Here is a 19296-nt window from a genome sequence, read left to right on the forward strand (position 1 = left end):
CAGGACACGCACCCCTCCACATTGTGGTCCGAGCTTAGGCACCATAAGCAGTCCTCATGAGGATCTGTGACCGACATGTGACCCCCGTACTCATGACAAGGCTTAAAGCCCGATTTCTTCAGTGGAGACATTGTATCGACAACTACAACACCTTCGAAACAGTAACTGTTCGAAAGCCAGGAAAAAACGTTAGGGTCAAAGGTGCGGAAAAAAGGGAACTGACGTCCGCACGCCAGTGAGGACTTCTTATTGCCACGATGATGTCAGACGGAGTTGCATGCGGAGTCGTGCAATTGAAACATCCTCATCGACGTGAAGAGCTAGCAAGAAAATTTCCGTCAAATGCAGGTGCATTGGGAGAATTCATAAGGCGAGGAATCCACAGGTAGTTGTATCCATCAGAAATGCACAGTTTGCAAGACCAGTAAGTGTGAGAGAAAGTGTAACTGAAGAATTGGACAAGTTAGGAAGGAATGGAATTATTAAACTACTGGAAAGTGCTGACTGGCTGGTGCCCTTAGTTGTGGCTAGGAAATTCAACAGACGCATAAGGGATCTTAAAGATCTTAATAACACCATAGTTGTGGGTAAGTTTCCACTCTCGCAGAGCGACAAAATCTTGTCAAAACTAAGGGGGTCAAGTGGTTTTCCATGATTAACTTAACTTCTGCTTACCATCAGATCCCACTACACCAATCCAGAAAAAGTATGACTTCTATCATCACACCATTAGGGTGTTACACATTTATATGCATGCCTTTCGGTCTGGCGTCAACTAGTGATATATTTCAGCACCTGATGCATGTCTTTGTAAAGATCTTGAGGGGGCACATATTTTCAAGATGACATATTAGAGATGGGGAGGTCTAAGGACCCATCTTAGACTTGTGGGATGTACCTAAGTATGTATTTGTCCTTATAGATCAATACTCCAAACGGCCAGAAATTGAATTGAGTGACAATGCAGATGCAAACAAAGTGGTATCATTTTTGGAGAAAATATTCTTGATGGACCGGATTCTCAAGTCCTTATTGAGTGACATGGTATTAGAGGGAAGTGCCTTCCACTTCCCCCCAAACCCTACCCCCCTATTTATCATCAAGCTGGTAATGGGGGCCGCAGAACGGTTCAATGACGGGTTGAATAGAGTCCTGGAAAGATTAGCTAATAAGGGACTTATGACCAAACTGAAAAAGTGCAAGTTTGCTTTGAGGTTCGTTGGAAGCCACATCTGGCTAGCGAACTTTGATCTCCAGTATGTTGTGTTGCGTCCATTTCCTCCACAAGCGACAGTTATTAGCTGATGGGGAACCCGTAAGTGCGGTTCTTCGCCTTGCACCTCATACTCAAGCCTCCCCCATTTCATCGATGCAGGTACATGCCGCCAATGCCCCTCAAGGTTACTCTTGATCTGACAGGGTCCAGGCTGGGCCGGCCCCAGAGCGGTGCAGTGGCGCGACAACTCTCTCTCACGGTCATGCTTCAAGTATTCACTGGCCTTTTGTAGTGTAGTAAAAATTATGTCCTTTCCCTTATGCGTAATTTTGAGGCAGGCTTGATATAGCATTGCCTATGGGATCTTGGCCTGCTTCAGTTTCTGCTTGACGATGGTGTATTTTTTCGGAGCTTTCTGCACTGCCATTGTGAGATCTGGGTAGATCGATATCTCATTGCCTTCAACTTTCAAAGGGTGCATTTCACGACCTAGTTGTAGCGTTGTCTCTGTCCCTATAGTTTAGCAGACGTGCAATTATCGGCCGGGGTGGAGCCCCGGTGGGGGCCTTGTCATCAGGGCCCTATGGACTCTCTCCACCACTAGTATTTTAGAAAATACCTCTGTGCCAAATACGTTGGTGAGCAGGCATTCCACGTACTGCTCCATTTGCCCAGGATCTTTGGATTCCGGTACGCCCACTAGGCACAAGTTGTTCTTCTGGACCTCACTTCCAAGTCTTCATTTTTGTTTGCAATAATCTGTAAGATTTTGTCCATCTGCAGTAGCTGCTCACTTTTACCTTGCACTGTCTTTTCCACATTTGAGATGCGCTGTTCAGACTCTTATGTGTTCGGCTTGCCTCTCCAGCTGGCTAGTCAGCAGGTCTAGTCTGGCATTCATGTTGTCCATCTTGATGTCTATGGAAGAGAGGTTAGATTGCACTGTGAGCAGGAAAAATGTCCTTTCTCCCATTTCGGAGGTCTCCCCCAGTGCTGGCTGTGCAGGTGTGTCATGGTCCATGATGCCTGGTTGCAGCTTGGGCGCTTTCTTAGTTGCAAATTGTATTTTAGCTTGCTTGGCATCAGATTTCCCCATTCCTGCTGCTGGGAAACCTGGGGCTCCCGCCTATGTCTCCACCACGGATCAGTGGAGGGGGAGGGGGGGGGGGGGGGGAGGGGAGGAGAGGGGAGAACGAACAGCCACCCTCCTCTGCCTTGTTATTTTATCCCTTCAGGGCTTTGCTGTTAAAGCTCTCAGTTTGAGTGCACAGTGCAAGGGCCTGTGTGTTTTCAGGCTTTGTTGCGTGGGGGTCGTATAGCCTTGCTCAGCTTTATGGTCCAAGCCCCACACGTTATCAGGGTCATCAGGAGGGCCGATGCCCCAAGCAGCCACCTTCTCTGCCACCACGAGGTCCGTGGCTCTTCTTGACCACCCCCCGCACTGCCCTGCCGCCGCTAAGGGCCAGATACTGCGCTTCCTCATCTGCCGCCCGCCGACCGTGCCCCGCTGCAGATGCTGCTCCACTCCCGGGTGAGCCACAGAGGTTCCCCTGATCTTCAGGCAAGCCAAGACCCACCGCGCTTTAGTTTAGCGCCGACCGTCCGCCCCCAGCCATAGGGCTCCGGGGTCCACCCGCAGCACGGGCCTTTCACCTCCGTCCCTGCTCCGGGGATTCCACCTTCTCTTCTCTCTCCGGCGGCGGCCGCACCGTCACTTCAGGCGCCCAGGTTCTTCTGCCGCCCACTAACCCCCACAGCTCCGGCAGCCTCCCGGTAATACCCCCATGCAGTGGGCTGCAGTCCCCGGGCTTCCAGCAGCCTTGTGCCAGCCGGCCGCATGGGCCACACCGCCACCGCCGCCCGGGTCAGCAAGCACCGCTCTTCATTTCTTTTTGCATTTGCTTGTGTGCATGTTGTTACTAATCCTTAATGGGGATACATTAAAGCGTTGCATAAATTTCTTTGGGCAGGATTATGTAGGATTATTTATCTGGGCCGCAGGAGCCTCACAGGAGTGTGGCCATCTTGCTCGCCAGCTCTCTAGCGCCCCGCCCAGTCGGTCTTTTGACGCTCTCTTCGAGGAGGTCTAAGGACCCATCTTAGACTTGTGTGCTGTACCTAAGTATGTAATTTTTCTTCTAGATCAATACTCCAAGTGGCCAAAAATTGAGGAACAATGCAGATGCAAACACAGTGGTATCCTTTTTGGAGAAAATATTCTTGAAGGCCAGGATTCCTAAGTCATTGTTGAGTGACAAAGTATTAGAGGGAAGCACCTCCCCTCCCCCCAATTTAACATCCTGCTGGCAATGGGGGCTGCAGAAAGGTTCAACAGACTGATTATAGGTGTGTGTGAAAACTGCATCAGTGCTGGCTCAGTCTAGGAGAAAGAGAGAGTAAAGACGCATGATATGGGCTTATAGAATCACTCCTACCCTAACGGGTTACAGTTCCTTCAGGATTTTAAGATGCAGGGAACGATTTACTAGGGACAACACAGCTTGGATGAACATGAAGTGTGTAGCAAATGAACACCCTCTGTAGTCAAGAGTAACTTGTTTAGGGTGCAAGAAGTGTATAAAGAGTATAACAATGAGAAGCAAGGTGTCTGATACCTGCTGACTGCAGAGTTAAACGGGGGTTCAGAACAAAAAAAGGTTGCAGTAAGTTCTCTGTGCCTCTTCAAGTGAAGGAATTATACTCAAGGTCGGCACTGTTAAGTGATGGAAAGATTTAGCACTTTGGAAGGATGTCAAGATGAAATAAAGTTTTGACTTGATAAAATGAGTTGAAAAGTCATAACAATAGTGTGAAATTTAATGAGTGGATGTGGTATGATGAATGTAATCCAAGTTATACTACGCTGTTGGAGAGTGTTGGGAAAGACAGAGGGGGGGAGCGGCACAGAACAATGTGAGCAAAAATACTGAAAATACTGACAATGTGATGCCAGGGACTGACCATTCAGGAGATGAGAGAATGGAGGATGGCAGGGATGTCAGTGATTATTCTGCTGAATCCAGAGTCTCCACTCGGTGGGGAGATTGACTACTTTGCAAAAAATAAATTCAAGATTTTGTGATGGGCTGAATCCACACATCGAAAGGAAGGACGTTTTCTGTACATTTTCATCAACCTTATTACTGTGCAAATTATTTTACATGATTAGGAGATCATTTTTGGGGTGTTTTATCTTGAGTTTGTTTGCAAAGTGATATACTGTGTTGGATTATTGAGTAACAGTGTTAAAAAGGGTGATTGTGTTTATTACCATGATATGAAGTTATTTTGCATACGCTATTTGTGTTTTATCTTTATATGATATTTGTGCTCTATCTTTATTTTTGTGGATCAATAATATGTGTATGTGTCCTTAGTTTGTTAAAGTCTAGTTTGAATTGGAAGGAGAGAGAATGTGTTGTATCCAGCCTAGATGGGCACCACAGTAATAGCTCTAGAATGTTCAGGGAATGACAGCTGACCAGAGGACTGGGAGGTGAAGGTTGTGCTTCCAGCTTGCTCTCTAATAAAGGTGCTTCTTACCTTAATATCTTCTGTGTTAATGGCACTCTGAAATGAAGAGTGCAAATCTAAAACAAACGATTTAGAGCAGGGTGCCAAACAAAGGTTCAGAAGAACCAGATTCATACCAGACATCCAGTATATTTAACCTAACAGAATTTTACATACAAACAAAACTAAATTCTAAGTACATCAACAATGGCTGTCCATACACCTGACACATCTCCAGCACTTCTGAACCAACACTGGTCATCCCTGATTCATAGGACAGTGATCTCTGCAAAAAGCCTATATGATCTTTTGGACGTATTAATATTGGAGACATAGATTCTTGGAAGAAAAGTTGAAATAGCTCTCTTGCCTCTTGCATATCCCTATTGTTACATCAAGTGTCACCATGCTCAGCAGGTAGTCTTTATATTTTGTGCAATTCTAGCTTTATATTGCACAAACAATGCAGAAAGGTATTCCATGATGCAGCAACTTGGTAATTATGGTAATTATCTAATTAACCTGTGGTTAAATCCCATACTCCACTGACTAAGAATGAAATAATGGTGGATAGTGTCTTGTGTTGAAGTGTATCAGCATTCCCCTTGACAGCTGTGCCTCGCTCATAAGAGCAGGTCTTGCTTTTTCCATGCCATCATTCAATTAAGAGCCACATTCCCTGCATGGTTCCTTAACAGAGTGATCAACAAATTCCAGCAGCTCAACCCACACTACAATTTTAAATTTGGAGAATGCTTCAGGTGAGGCAAAGGATAGGCTTGTGTTTTGAAAGATTATGCTTAAAAAGCTGTTAAACCGTCATAATCTCCAATGAACATAAATTAGGTGACTGGAACTTTTACCCTACACAGTTGAATAGAGATTATGCAGGAGCTTGGGCATTATTTAGAGTCTGGCAGACATGATACTTAGTCAAAACATGGCAAACATCCTAATACACTGTAATACAGGGGTCATAGCCTAAAATGTACTTGTAATATGGCAGACTGAACCGCGTTAGTGACTGATTACCCCCATCTACTAAACTCTAAAAAAAAAAAGGCCTTAAATCCAGTATTATGTCTTCTCAGCACTTCGCAGAAGAGGAAGACATACATTTTTCATACCTTTTGATGCTAGCAGATGAAAGGTAGCTGGTACACAATTAGGCCTTTTGGAATTTTTAAGATTAAAACCAAAAAGTTTGAGAACTGATTCACTAGTCAACACCGGCCATCCATGAAAGGAGACTCTTTTCCATATTGGAAGTACGAAATACATTTTGATGTGCTACTACCTTTACAAGGGCATCCATTCATACGTGTTCTCCTAGAAATGTGCATAAAGAAGGGCCTAAATTCTTTCAATATGAATACAATGACAGGGCATTAGTAAGACAACAAGCAGTCTTCTTCATCTGCTGATATAAACATAACTTCTGCCCAAGAAGCTCACCTTTTAATAGTAGTAGCTTTCATGGCAAAAGAAACAGTACACGATGAGACTGCATTATGATTGATGCAGTAATGTAACATACATACCATGGTTAAGCTATCACTAGTCCAGGGAGTGAGAGCTGGTTCATGTAAGCTTGCGCAGACCACAAATCTGTCTGGAAATACCCTCAGCCCTGTTACAGATTAAAGAAACTTTAGTTATTTAACCATTTAAAACAATGCATCCCAATTTTAAATTCACACTAAACAATCAAACAAACAGAAGTGATTTTATGAGCTTAAATTAACACATCCTACATATTCTCTTTCTAAGATCAAAAGAAGGCAATTTGAAAAACAGCCTGCCACGATGATGAAATTGCCAAGTGGATTGACTGATTTACCTGATGCAGAAGGCACCGTGCAACAAGCAGGTCACAAGGTGAATATCAGTTGGCCAAACAAACTACTCTGTCTTTAAAGATTGTTACAATGAACACAAAAGTGTTATTTGAGAGTATCAAGTGCTAACTGCGTTGAGTGCTTTATCAAATCAAAATATATTTTGGTTAAACCATTCTGGCCACATTCGAAAGTGGTTAGGGTTACTTCACAGTGACACTACAGGTTCAGATTAGCTTTACGATCGTGCCGATGATTGGGATGATTTTCAATTTATACCAAACAATAACCAAGAATCTTAAATTTTGAATAATGCTAACATGTGCCCAGGCCTACTCTGATTGTTTTCCTTCCAATAAAGCACTTTGGAATTTTGAAATTCTTCCCCATTTCAGTCTTCTCAATTTTTGAGACACAGAACTACAACACAACTCTTCACAGGTAAAAATCATCAAACATGGGTACTCAGAATACATAGAGAAAATAAAGAGTTACCATGAAACAAATATCTCATACCTCCATTTTAGTCCTCGAGAAATCAAGATAGAAGTTGGAATTTTTACAGACTTCTCATGCCCTTTCTACCCAATTATTTATTCTTTAAGTCAATTTTTCTTACCACTTGGGTTTATGAGTCTTAGAACCCCATTTGGAAGGTCAAGGGGGAAGCAGGAGCAATTTGGCCCAAGCGTGGGTGTTGAGACCGTTTACTCCTGAAGTCCTGGGGCCTGACCTACTATGGATCCAGAGCAACGGGGCTAAGTACCCGTTTAGAACTCGACTCTCATTGGTAGCGTGGGTCAAGCAGTCCAAGGCTTCTCAATGGGAGGTAGACAAAGGAGGGTTGAAGACAGGCTGACAACTAAAAATACGTTCAGCAGCAACAATTTACTTTCCAATCAAATACTTGTTTTTATGAAAAAAAAGAGTATTTATATATGAACACAGAGTAAAGTACGATAAATCACTGACAGAATATCGGAAACAAAAATAGTGAGTGGACAGAATATTGTGTGAAAAGTATTGAGGGCCAAAATATCGAGAAGGTAAGTGCAAATAGGCAAGTATTGACTTACTATTTGTAACTCCACATGTACGTACCTTGAAAAAATATAACTTTGCTTACCTATAAAAACTTACCTTCATAAAATATTTGTCTTCAATATTCTTGACACAATATTTTATCCACACAATTTTGTTTCTGAAAACTTTGTCTAAACACCAAATACAACGTTCACAAACAAGATACATGGTCCCCTGAGGCCAGGGCTCTAGTGTTTTGTAGGCGGGTCCCTGAATCCCATTCCCTAGGTGACATTTAAGCTAAGCCCCACTAATAGTCCAAATCTGAGGAGTCCACTTCGACTCTTTATTAAAGTAAACAAAATTCCAGCGTGGAAGCACTATATGGCAGGTAAGTCCCTCCGTGGCTGTCTGGCCCATAAATCAGTCTTATCAGCATAATATAAGTGAATGTAGTCCCTGAGTGAACTACCTTCGCAGGTACTGAAGCTGCAGCGTCTGTCTCCAGTAAGTGCCTTGGCACCCAGGCCTGGCCACAGGCATAAGTCTTGCTGAGCTTCTCCTCCTTGCAAGGCATGAATGGCTGCTTGACAGCTGACAATTTTGGAGGTCTCAGACTCCTATTCAAATAGTTCATTTTCAGACACCAAACCTGATTAAGTTTCTGATTCCTTGAAGTTAAAGTTGGACATCTATTTCCTTTTAAGTTGCATTGTCCTCTGCCTCGCCCCTCCTCCAAAAACAATCTCTCAGCAGGAGCAACACCAAATCTGGTAGCCCTACAACACAGGCCATGGAAGTGACTAGAGGCTCACACCTAGATATAAGCCACAGTATATGTATTTCAAAAAGGTTACACCAGGGCCTCATCCCTACTCTTTATGAGTCTCTCATCTGCCCCATATCCTTCCGCAGATGTACCCAGGCCCCCTCGTAGTGATCTTTCTCTGAATCAAAGAGCACATTTTGAAGTGTACTGAAGAACCTGGCTCTCCTTCCCTCCAGTGTGCCCAACCCAGCCCACGGGAATGCAACAACCTAGAAGTTTGTCTGGGGGATTTCTCTGCCTCATCATGTTTCCTCCAGTTAGCCCTGGGTCTCCCAAGATGGAACCTAGCATATTCCATGTATTGTACCATTCCCAGGACCATATACACCTGGCACTGCACACCACCCCACTAGTGTGCCATTCACAGGCCCACATCACCCAGCACATATATAACACAGACTGTGGAGTACTGCACATGGTAAGGTAAGTACACAGCAGGGGAACTTTAAATGAGCGAGCCTGTAGGCTTCATTCCAGTAACACAGGTAGAAGGGTCTGTTCACTTTTACTGATGACTACATGGTATGCTGCCACCACTGCGCTCATGCTGCTTAACTCCTGGTAAAGGCAGTAGACTAAGACTAGTCCACGCTCATGACTTTAAATTCACCTCCTTTATAGAACACAGTATAGGAAATAACTACCAAAGATAGGGCACTATACGAATGATTGAACAACCTTTTTACCTGGCCAAGATGGTGCTAAGCGTTTTTCTCGTGGATGGACACTGTTGCCTTTAGGATGGATCTTTGGCATGAATGGAGATTTCTTTCCTGTCTCCTTTAAAAGTTATTTTTGGTCTTTTGAACCCAGCATATGTTGTGATAGCTTTGGGTACTGTAAGAGATGTTTGAGGAAACTAGCACAAGACTGATTCCTTGATGAAGATTTTTTTTTTATTGGGCAGCCAATCATAATTTATATTTCTGTATGTGCCTCACAAATGACGTGTCCTTATGATGACCCAGTAATCCACGGAGGTCGAAACGCTGTAGACATATCTTTGACTGATTGGATACTAATAGCAATTGTGTTTTGTGCAAGGTTAATTGTGGTCTTTCTGCTTTTTAGGATCCATCACCTTCCTTTTTGTGTTTTACACTTTATATTGTATATTTGTATTAGTGTAACATGTGCAGCCACTGTTAAATGTCTAACTGTCAAATAATTATTTTCATTTTGGATTTGCAATTTGGTTTTTATATTCATTACTTATTATTTAATCTCCTGGAACTATTGTGGTTAATAATAAAATTGAAGGGAAGCATGCCCCACTGCAAAAGACCCCTGACTATTCTTTTTATGACTTTAACAATGGCGCTGAGACCAAACGTTGTTAGCATCAGCATTGTGGACCGCAGAGACCCATATGCAGGTCAGGTAAGCGTTTCCTCATTTTACCGCTACTTAAAGCTTGTTTTTCCAAGTCCCCTGTCTAATTTTTGACAGTACTACTGAGGCAGACCTCTCTGGTCATTATTTTACATATCACCTGTTAGCTAACCCAAGAGTGCACATGCACCAATTTAAGTTTATTAACGTAGGTTCCAAGCTTTTTTTAAATCTGCAAAGGGAGAGAAGCACTCGGGCAATATCTGTTTTGTTTGATATTTTTAGATAAGACTTGAATCATTCAGTTATCAATGTTTGAGCCCAATAATAATCAACTTTCTGATTCCATGAGCCTACTGACACAAATTCTTTTGGGAATACACCTAGGATACATACTTATAGGATGAAATACTAGGAGTGACCAGCAACTTAACAAAAAATGTATTAGCACATGTAACTGTTCCTTATAGTAAGGGGTGCCAGTATTTAGCATTTTGTTTATGGTGACATCTTAGTGGAGAATTATATTTTATTAAATGTTATCTTTAAGGTTACCTTTAATCCTCATTCTTTATCTGAGACTATGGTTTTCAAGGTTGTAAACATTTTCTCACCATGTCACACTTTCATTATAACCTCAGATGTAAAAAACAGTTAACGCAGACTTGCACAAAGGTGCTTGCCAGAAAATATGGGCCACCATTAACAATCCTGAGTATTTGGTTTGTTTATACGTTTTATTTTACTTTTACTTTTATTCAACCTAAAAAAGCCCTTGGTCTATATGGCCCTGTAGAGTAAAACATTTGTTGGCATATTTTGAGATACCTCTTCCTTCACGAATATTCAGCAAAAGAAAATTAAAGGAACCTGCTGGAGAAACCTTGATGGAATTAATTTACTTCTAATACGCTTTGAAAAAGTATACTCAAAGGTTCTTTCAATCTCTGGAGAATACACTCATCCTGGTTAACAATTTTAGAATTCCCATCTGGCAATGTGGAATGTTGGGTCCAGCGATTTTGGGTCTTCTGTGCAGATTTTTGTATGTTTTTTTCTGTCTTTTGACGTAAAGGTCTTTCTGCTCACCAGTTTCTATCTCTCAATTCTGTCAAACCACAGGAGTTACGAGAAGGAGCAGAAAGGAGGGCACTTAACATAGCACGGAAGAGATCCAATGATCCCACAGTTGTCTTAGCCAAACATCTTGTGTGTATTTATGTAGAAACGTGTAGCATATCCACTCACATAATGTGTGTCAAATTCCAGATCTGGAGGTCACTACACACTTTGTTATGGGGGAAGAGTCCAAATTCTAAAAATGCATGTGGCACTTAGACTTAATTATATATTTGGGAAGCTGACAATGCCCATTCCTAGGACGCGCAAGGGTTACTCTTAAAAACTTTGCTTGGTGACAAGAAACCCTGTCTAAATGTCTGACTTATATGCCATGCCTTCTTGAAATCTGGAGGTCTAAGAATGCCTTGTGTGTACTTCTTATCAATTAGTCAACAGACATGCACCTTTATTAGGATTACTCCAACAATATGGGTTACCATCAGCATGGTGGACAATAAAGACATAATTGATAGCGGTCAAGGACAGGAAGGATCGCGTTTATGGGGACGCTCAGACCTAACTAGGGCAGATAACCCATTACTGGACTCTATTAGACATGCTTGGCAAGTGGTACATAAACTGCTCAAGGTACAACCATACTTGCATGCGAGTACCCATTATGTAGAAACATGAAATTAAAAATAGATGTCTATGCTACTTGGTGGAAATTGTGGTGCAGGGATTACAGAACATGCATGAATTACTTCACAAGGGACTACAATCTACCAGCTAATCAGAAGTAGAGACATTTGCACTTTACACACTGTTTAAGATTGATCTGAGTGTGAGCACCTTATGATAATCCTGCCTCACCCACGAGGCGTACTAGTGGAGTCGATTTAGAGGTGTTCTGTCAGGGTTATACAGGACAATTCTAGAACACCTGTTCTCGATACATCCACTTGAAAGCCTTGGACAACAATGGCAAAGGTGCTGGAACATGAGTACATAGAAAAAAGAGGGACGTGTTATAGAACATCAAGGAAAAAGGCTAAGGGAAAATAAACTTACACTCAGTGTCTTCAGGGTCATACATGGTTGGCACTGGGCACAACAGTTTTGCAGATTTAACCTGAGTCCTAACTACACCTGTTGGATTTGTTGACAAGGAGAAGTATAGTGCATCTTTTATGGGCATGCCCATGACTAACACAATATTGGCAGATTCATACAGAAATGGAGGTAGTAAAGGGGTGGGATTTCCCATTATTATTGATACACATGCTGATGTTTCAAAAAAATTTCAGACGTTTGAGGTATGGCTAAACACTGACCTAAGTGTTTTGCGACAGCCACTGCTGTGGCAAAGAAGTGCTAAATTCAGAAATGGAAATATGATACCCCACAAAGAGCTTTTGTTATGTATCCCGGGTTCCCCTGGTCTTAAGTTCCAAATTCTGGCACATTTTGTATTGTCATCCGTTTTTATTCCTCTTCTGGTGCTATTACAATTGTGGTCTGCAAGAACTCCATTAACAATTGTGTAACATGGTTCTCTCCCCTGACTTCTAAAACCCTGTTGGGAGGACTTCTCCCATAGGTGGTGCACCAGTTAATTGCTCATATACAGTTGCCTTTTAACAGAATCTACCTACCTGAGTTGACACTTTTCACATGGTAACCCATAGTGTAGTCAATGCAGGATGGTTGGCAGCCAGGATATAGTTTACTATGCAGGGTGTCTATTGATTAAAAAAACTGTTGGATGGCAGTACTCAGGTGAGCACATTTTTATGACACAGTCATCTACATTTTCCAGTTGCATTGATTTAGAGGGCTCTGTTACACATCTTCGGTGTCTTTGCTTCTAATTGTATTAACTGTAACTTGGCTCGTGTAAGGAGGTAGGTTGTTGCTTGATCCTAGTATGAGGAATTGTTCTGGCTTTTATGGTGGCCTTAAAGTTGTCTGTGGTGAGTGAATAGGGTTTGGCATCTGGCTTGGTCCTGCAGGAGGTTGTGCATTATCTTTTGCTAGGACAAGTAGGGTGGCAGTTGGGCCATGCTATGCCTGCATGCTGTTTTGGGTCACTTAAAAGGTCTTCCTTGTCCTTGTTTAAGGCATCTATTAATGTGGAGGGTGCTGTTGTACTATGGCTGGTGCTAGTGTCAATAATGGGAACACTGTGGTTAGCGGCAAGGATATTGTTATTTGTTTCATGCTGAAACCGTGGAATTAATAGTATGGTCAGCAATTCCAGTACTGAAACTCTGTTTCAGAGGTTGGTAGGCATGTATTACTCATGCCTGCAAGAGCAGTGTTTGTGTGGATATTGAGAATGGCATACTTTTTACTGCCCGGGACAGGTGTGCTAATTTGAGCAACTGATTATGATGTGTTCTAGTGTGAGCCTTTGCATATTATTAGCCCTGTAAGTCGTCCTGTTTATCTGCGATTCGTGTATGGACTTCGAAGAGGAGCATTTCATGGTTGTACTCCTATTTGATGTGCTATGTAGTATCTGTGGGGGTGAGGTAGCAGTTTCCGTATACGTACTTTTCAGTACTGTGTGACAAGAATTTTTCTTTGGGTGGTTGGTAACTGTGTATATGTTAGGGGATAACATTCCTTTGCTACTACTTACATTTTCCATATATGTCAGAAACACTGTGTGCCCCATCTTTGCAACAGAGTTTACGATTTCAGTCACATGTCACAAAATGGAATGCCATTCTCTACGTCCACCATACTCTTTAAATGTCATCACTCAACATGATTTTGGAATCTGATCTTTGAACCTAGTGGCAAACTGCTTCTCCGTGTGATCAGTTCCTATTTCTTTTATGTTAGTTGAGCAGTTAGGATTTTCTGAGAAATCACAGCTAGCTCTCTCCAGGCTGATCCTTGGATTTAAAAGAAAAACAAAGGGTAGCTATTCTTACTTCTTTATTGGTGTTGGCTGCGCTGAACTGATGTCACTTCCTGACAAAACATGTAAGCTTTGGGAAACATGAAAACGATTTTGGCTCAATGACCACCTGTTTTGTGAGGGATTTATGGCAGTGGGCTGAACAAATGTCTTCGCTTGCATACACTTGCACTATGCAGTTAGCTATGGAGTTCACTTAACAAAACACTATAAAGACTGATTCAGAAAAGTGATTCAAAGGGCAAACGCTACTGATTCACATTTTAAGAGACACATTAAAAAGGATCATAAAAACAAAAGGCTTGTGCAACCCACCTGATCGCCCTGGAGGAGTCCACATTAGACAATTGCATTAATTGAGAGTTTTGTAAATTACTTCATTTCACAACATGAAACAAATCAAAGATGCATGCGAATTAAAGAGAGGATTGGAAAACAGGGAACTCAAATTAGGATATACTCTACCACGATACTGCTGCTTCAAAATGCAGCGAAGGTTGACCCATCTTTTCATGAAGTATGCAGCAATACGACAGCGGGTGCCTGTAAAAGAGAACACGTTCACACATACTGATTCATCACCTACATCTTCATTCCTTAAAGTTCATACAAACACAATTCATTAAGAAACACAACGTTAATAAAATCAAGAATCGAATACCTGTTTAATGTTCACAGCTGAAGATCAAAAACAAGCAGCAAAGTAACAAAAGCGTTCTTTAACAATTGTAAAAACATCACAGGGGCGCACTTTATTAAAATTTAACTAGGCTTCGCAAAAAAACACAGAATAACAAAAAATGGGTCATATTTTGTAAAGACACATGGTCGCAGCCAGTAGGGCCAAGATTTTTTTTTAATTCGTCCATCGTTTTGAGACAAACAAAAGTAAATGTGCAAAGTGACGCTAATATCGGGTTAACAAAAAACAATGATTAGGGTTAGTCACTGATGTAAGATATGATTCAGCATGAAACACAGTTTTCAGTGATAAATATGCTCAGACAGGGCGTAGAAAATTCCAAGTGCTCCTTTTCAGCCTGGCACCAGGTCAGGAAAGTTTTCCTTCTGCAAGTCAGGTCAGTTTTAACACTTTTATTAGGACTGACAAATAGATCACGGTGCCTCAAAAGTGTAAATATTTTATCAATATAATTTAACTTCTATTAAGAGAGAAACAACCCTGCAGTATGTCTTGATTCAATTTCACCTCAGGCCACGACCAGTTGTCCATCTTGATAAAGGACAGGGGCTAATTAATCTGATAATTAAAACTCATCTCTGGGTGTTGGATATACGCCGAGAAGACTGGAGAACGTTCAAAAGACATCTTGGAAATTTGATTCCCATAGTCCGTAGTATAGAACTATCAGAGTAACCCCAAATGTCTCTGCTAAAAGCAAGAGCAGATAAACATTTTCCAGCTAAATCTCCAGTAAAGTATTCAAAGGTTTTTATCTAAGTCTTGAGGGAAAGTCAAAGACAAAACCAACTGTTCGCATGAATATATTTTTCTTGAAGTTTAAAAGGGGGGTCTAGGTACCTTTCTAATCAAATAAGACCCCCAAACAGGTAAAAGAGTTTACTTACACATATTGATTCAGGAAGTCCAAGACTGCCCTAAGCCTTCTTTTTAGAGGTCCAAAAAAGTGAGGGCCTCACGACTGTCCTACTTTGTAGAACTCAATACAAGCCTTTTGTAATGACATTGTATAACATTCAAAATTGCTTAATCAGCACAATACTCTTTACACAAATAGTTAAATAGATACCATCGGGTACTTGGTATCAACAGTAAAGTTAATCGCTTGAGACCTTGTTCTAACACAAACTTATTGGCAGGTTTAACCACATTAAATATTTAACCTTGCTCATCGATGTCCCCCACCATGAAACGCCTCATATGTCACTTTAGTTTATATACAGATAAGTTCTTTTTTACGGGAGCTTTCCAAGAACTTAACAAGCTGGTGGAACATAGCACCCATGCAATCTTGAATATTAGGGTATCATTTTTTAAAACCACAAAAAAGCAACACTAGCATCTTAAAGATAAGACCCATGAGTAGCATTTTAACCTTGCCAATTATTAACTTCACAGCTTTCTGCAAAAAAACTCAATAGACAAGTCTCCTTCCATGTCCCACACTAGAAATCCTAGGTAAATAACACAAGATTGTATATCTTGTCAATACAAAGAAAATTCACACAGCACTGAAATTTGTAAAATATTTCAAATTCAACTAGAAATGGGCACTAAAAACAACATAAATACTAAAACAAACGTTACAGAAGATTCACACTGACTTGAAACAATGACTCTCTGGTGTTTAAGAAATAATACTCTGGCACTTACTTTTCTGGCAGTATACACTCACTCAATACCTCTGTAATGCCAAAGTGGTATCCGCTTCATGAACATAGTGGATCAAACTTCCCATTAGTTGTAGTGGCACAATCTCTGCTACATTATTAAACAATCATAGAGATGGAAAACATGTTCATGATAAGAAGGATGAAGAGTTAACACTTAAGGGTCACATGAAGTTATGGATGATACCAATACTGGACAGTCACACTGCAGGTTGTTTGTGCTTCTAGCAATGCATGGTTCACAGCCTTTTAGCATTACAAAATAATACAGAGTGAAAATATGAAGGTAGCAGAATATGACAAGTAAGAATTTATCTAAAAGTAACCTTATTGGCCTGTGTAAAACTTAACTCTAGAAATAATATCAAATCAAGCACATTTTTTCCAGTGTTTATTTCTTAACATGTTGGTGTTATAACCTTAACTCCTGTAAACTGTGGTAATGATCAAGCAGGTACTAGAAAGTTAGCCTTATAGTCATAAAGCCAATTGCCTGCTAACATCCATTTGACTATTATCTGCTTATAGCACTGTCCATCATCAACTTTTTCAATAAAGCATTATATTGAACAATGTGCCCATCAGTCTTATTCCTACATTTACAATGATAGCAATGCAGCTTTAGGGCTAACCAATAGACGTCCCTGCACTCCAGAGCCCATGTACAAATTTAGGGACTCCGGGAGAGATTTAAATCCATCAGAAACCATCTCTCAGGGCATAAATGCAACTCAGAGGGAGCCTTAGAAAAACGTTTGAAGGCTTTGATGGGGACTGCTGCATTCCTGGCAGCCCACCTGAACACAATATAGAACATTGGTGGTCTTCCATTGGCACCACATTACCAAATATTCTAATAAGAGAGCCCAAGCACTGCTTCTGGGATGCTCCTTCACCCTGAGGCTTGAATATTAGATTAGTGGTTTCCTGCTTTCCCAAGGTAGGAGGCCACGACTGTGCATCTTTTTTTTTAATTTAAGCAGTGTCAAACACTGCACTGCCCCCATTTCCTTAAGGGCTGGGTGCCCCTGCCCCTCCAATGGACCATCCGGTGCATACACACCAGAGTGGTGTGGGGGAGCACTCTTGCATGGAGCCCTCCAATGCAAGTGTAGTGTGCCAGTGCAGAGTTGGCCTCCTTTTCTTTCCCCCTGGCCGGCAACTAGTGTGGGTTGGAGGAGGGTTATGCTCTGGGTGCCTCCTGCACGCCCTACACATGGATAAGGGAAGAGGGCTAATGCTCCCAGGGGTTTGGGCCTCTCCAGGATCTCTAGCTGCAGGAGTGTGATGCCACTCAGGTCCTTTTGTCCCTCTGGACAATCTCCATGGCATTAAGACTGAGGGATGCATCCCTGGGCCTTGGATGGTTCTGGGGAACGGGACCTATGCACAACCCTCTCCCTATGCACAACCCTCTCCCTATGCAAATAATCAAATGAAGTTGCACCTATTCCCGCGGGTTGAGCCTTGCCAGTGAGAAAATCAAGGATTTTGCAGCAGGGCACTTTTTGTTCTGGTACCCCAGGGCCCTGAGTGTTATCTGCCTCATTTTGGGATTATTTTGCTCCAAGAACAATCTGCAGCCACAAAAGGCATTTTCTTCAGGGTTCCTGCCATTTAAAGTACTTTTGTTGAGGTGTTTAGTTTTTAAGGCTCCCTTCAGCAGACCTGTCTTCTGCCTGGGCTCCAAAGGCACTCTCCTGTTCTGGGGCATGTGTTCCACACCTGCTCCACAGCCAACAAGCATAGCACCCTCACTGGCGTACCCCCCAGGCCTATGGATGTGGCTGATTTGCAGGGCACCTGTGTGCCAGCACCAGAGTAAGTGGCTACCCTCTTTAGGAAGGGGGACTCCTACGGGACCAGATCACAGACCTCTCATGAGAACCTTTCAGGGTCCACCCACAGGACCATTACCCCAACTTTTCCTGAGATGGCAAAAGGGGCCAGCACCACTGGCCCTGGAGAAGGCCTTCCTATTCCTGGATGCCAGATGGAGCCCTCGGTCCATTTTCTCAGTGGGTTAGGTGCCTTCTTCCACCATTGTCACTCCCAACTCCAGTGTCTTCTCTAGTGTCTCTCCCTTGAGTAGGGGTTTTTAAGTTCCGGCAGAAAGTTCTGGAAGACAGGTTCCTCTGCCCAATTCGTTAGTGCCACATCACCTCTCTGCCCCCTGCCCCAACCGTCCAGCAAAGCATTCTGGGACATTACAACACAGCAGCTTCAAGGGGTCTATAGAAAGATCTTCACTGGGAACTTCAGCCCCACCCGCAACTGACACAGCTGCCTGACCACATGAAACAGTAGCCCCTCAGGTGTTTGGCTCCAGAGGTCTGGCCTCCCTCCTTTGTTTCAGTAGGCCTGGGCTTGCCCAGTCAAGGTGCAATGTGAAGGGTTAATTAGTACATGCAGATTTCTTCCCAGTTCCAAGGAACATGCTAAGCACTATCAAAGGCATCTATTTTGTGGGAAGGCCTTCGGTTCTCCCACTGGCCAGCAGAGCAATTAACTTATCCCTGTGGGGGACAAAGGCCTTGCATCAGATTATGGCTGAGCCAGGGAAATATGAAAATTCTCACATTGTGGTAAGAAGTGCATCTATCACAAAAGTGACAGTGGATCTGCACTCCGTGTACATGTTTACCCTAAGACTGACACCTTACTGGTAACTTTAGGCCTACGAGGAGTACGGCTATCACAAAAGTGACAGTGTACTCTGTGTACATGTTTACCCTAAGACTGACATCTGGCTAATATCTCTAGGCCTATGTATGGTAAACCTGTGGGGTGGGGCAGATTTCATCCACACCCTTTCAGTAAGCACCACAGACCTACACTATGAATACCCACTCACATTATGAAGCCTACATTAGATTAAAACCAATCCCTGAATTATCCCTTCTACAACAGGATACATGTGCACAGATACCAGGCTAAACAGCAGTCTCATGTGCTCAGCCTGCATATGCACGCACACTTGTATGTTTGCTAGTAACTAGCACATGGTCTCTTACCATAGCTGTGCAGCAGCAGCCTTATCTAAAAAGGCAGAGACTGGCATTTAGAACTCTCAGTCCATTTCCACAGAATTTACCATGAGCGAGTCCAACTTTGTGAGACTTGCTTATAGGAAAATCCCAAACCCAGGTAGTCAAAAAGTGAAAACTTCAGAGGGAATAGA

At 42.4% G+C, this 19296-nt stretch overlaps 1 protein-coding gene across 1 annotated transcript in view; it reads right to left on the minus strand.

The window, feature by feature from the left end:
* Positions 1-19296, minus strand: part of SLX4IP (SLX4 interacting protein) — a 655245-nt gene that overhangs the window by 189236 nt on the left and 446713 nt on the right. Inside the window, exons 5-6 of the mRNA XM_069234115.1 lie at positions 14208-14285; positions 6271-6359 (exon numbers count right to left, since the gene is read on the minus strand). Of these exons, the coding sequence (XP_069090216.1) occupies positions 6271-6359; positions 14208-14285 (167 nt within the window). The remainder of the gene's footprint in view (positions 1-6270; positions 6360-14207; positions 14286-19296) is intronic.

This window comes from Pleurodeles waltl, chromosome 5 (genome assembly GCF_031143425.1).
Source record: "Pleurodeles waltl isolate 20211129_DDA chromosome 5, aPleWal1.hap1.20221129, whole genome shotgun sequence".
NCBI lineage: Eukaryota > Metazoa > Chordata > Amphibia > Caudata > Salamandridae > Pleurodeles > Pleurodeles waltl.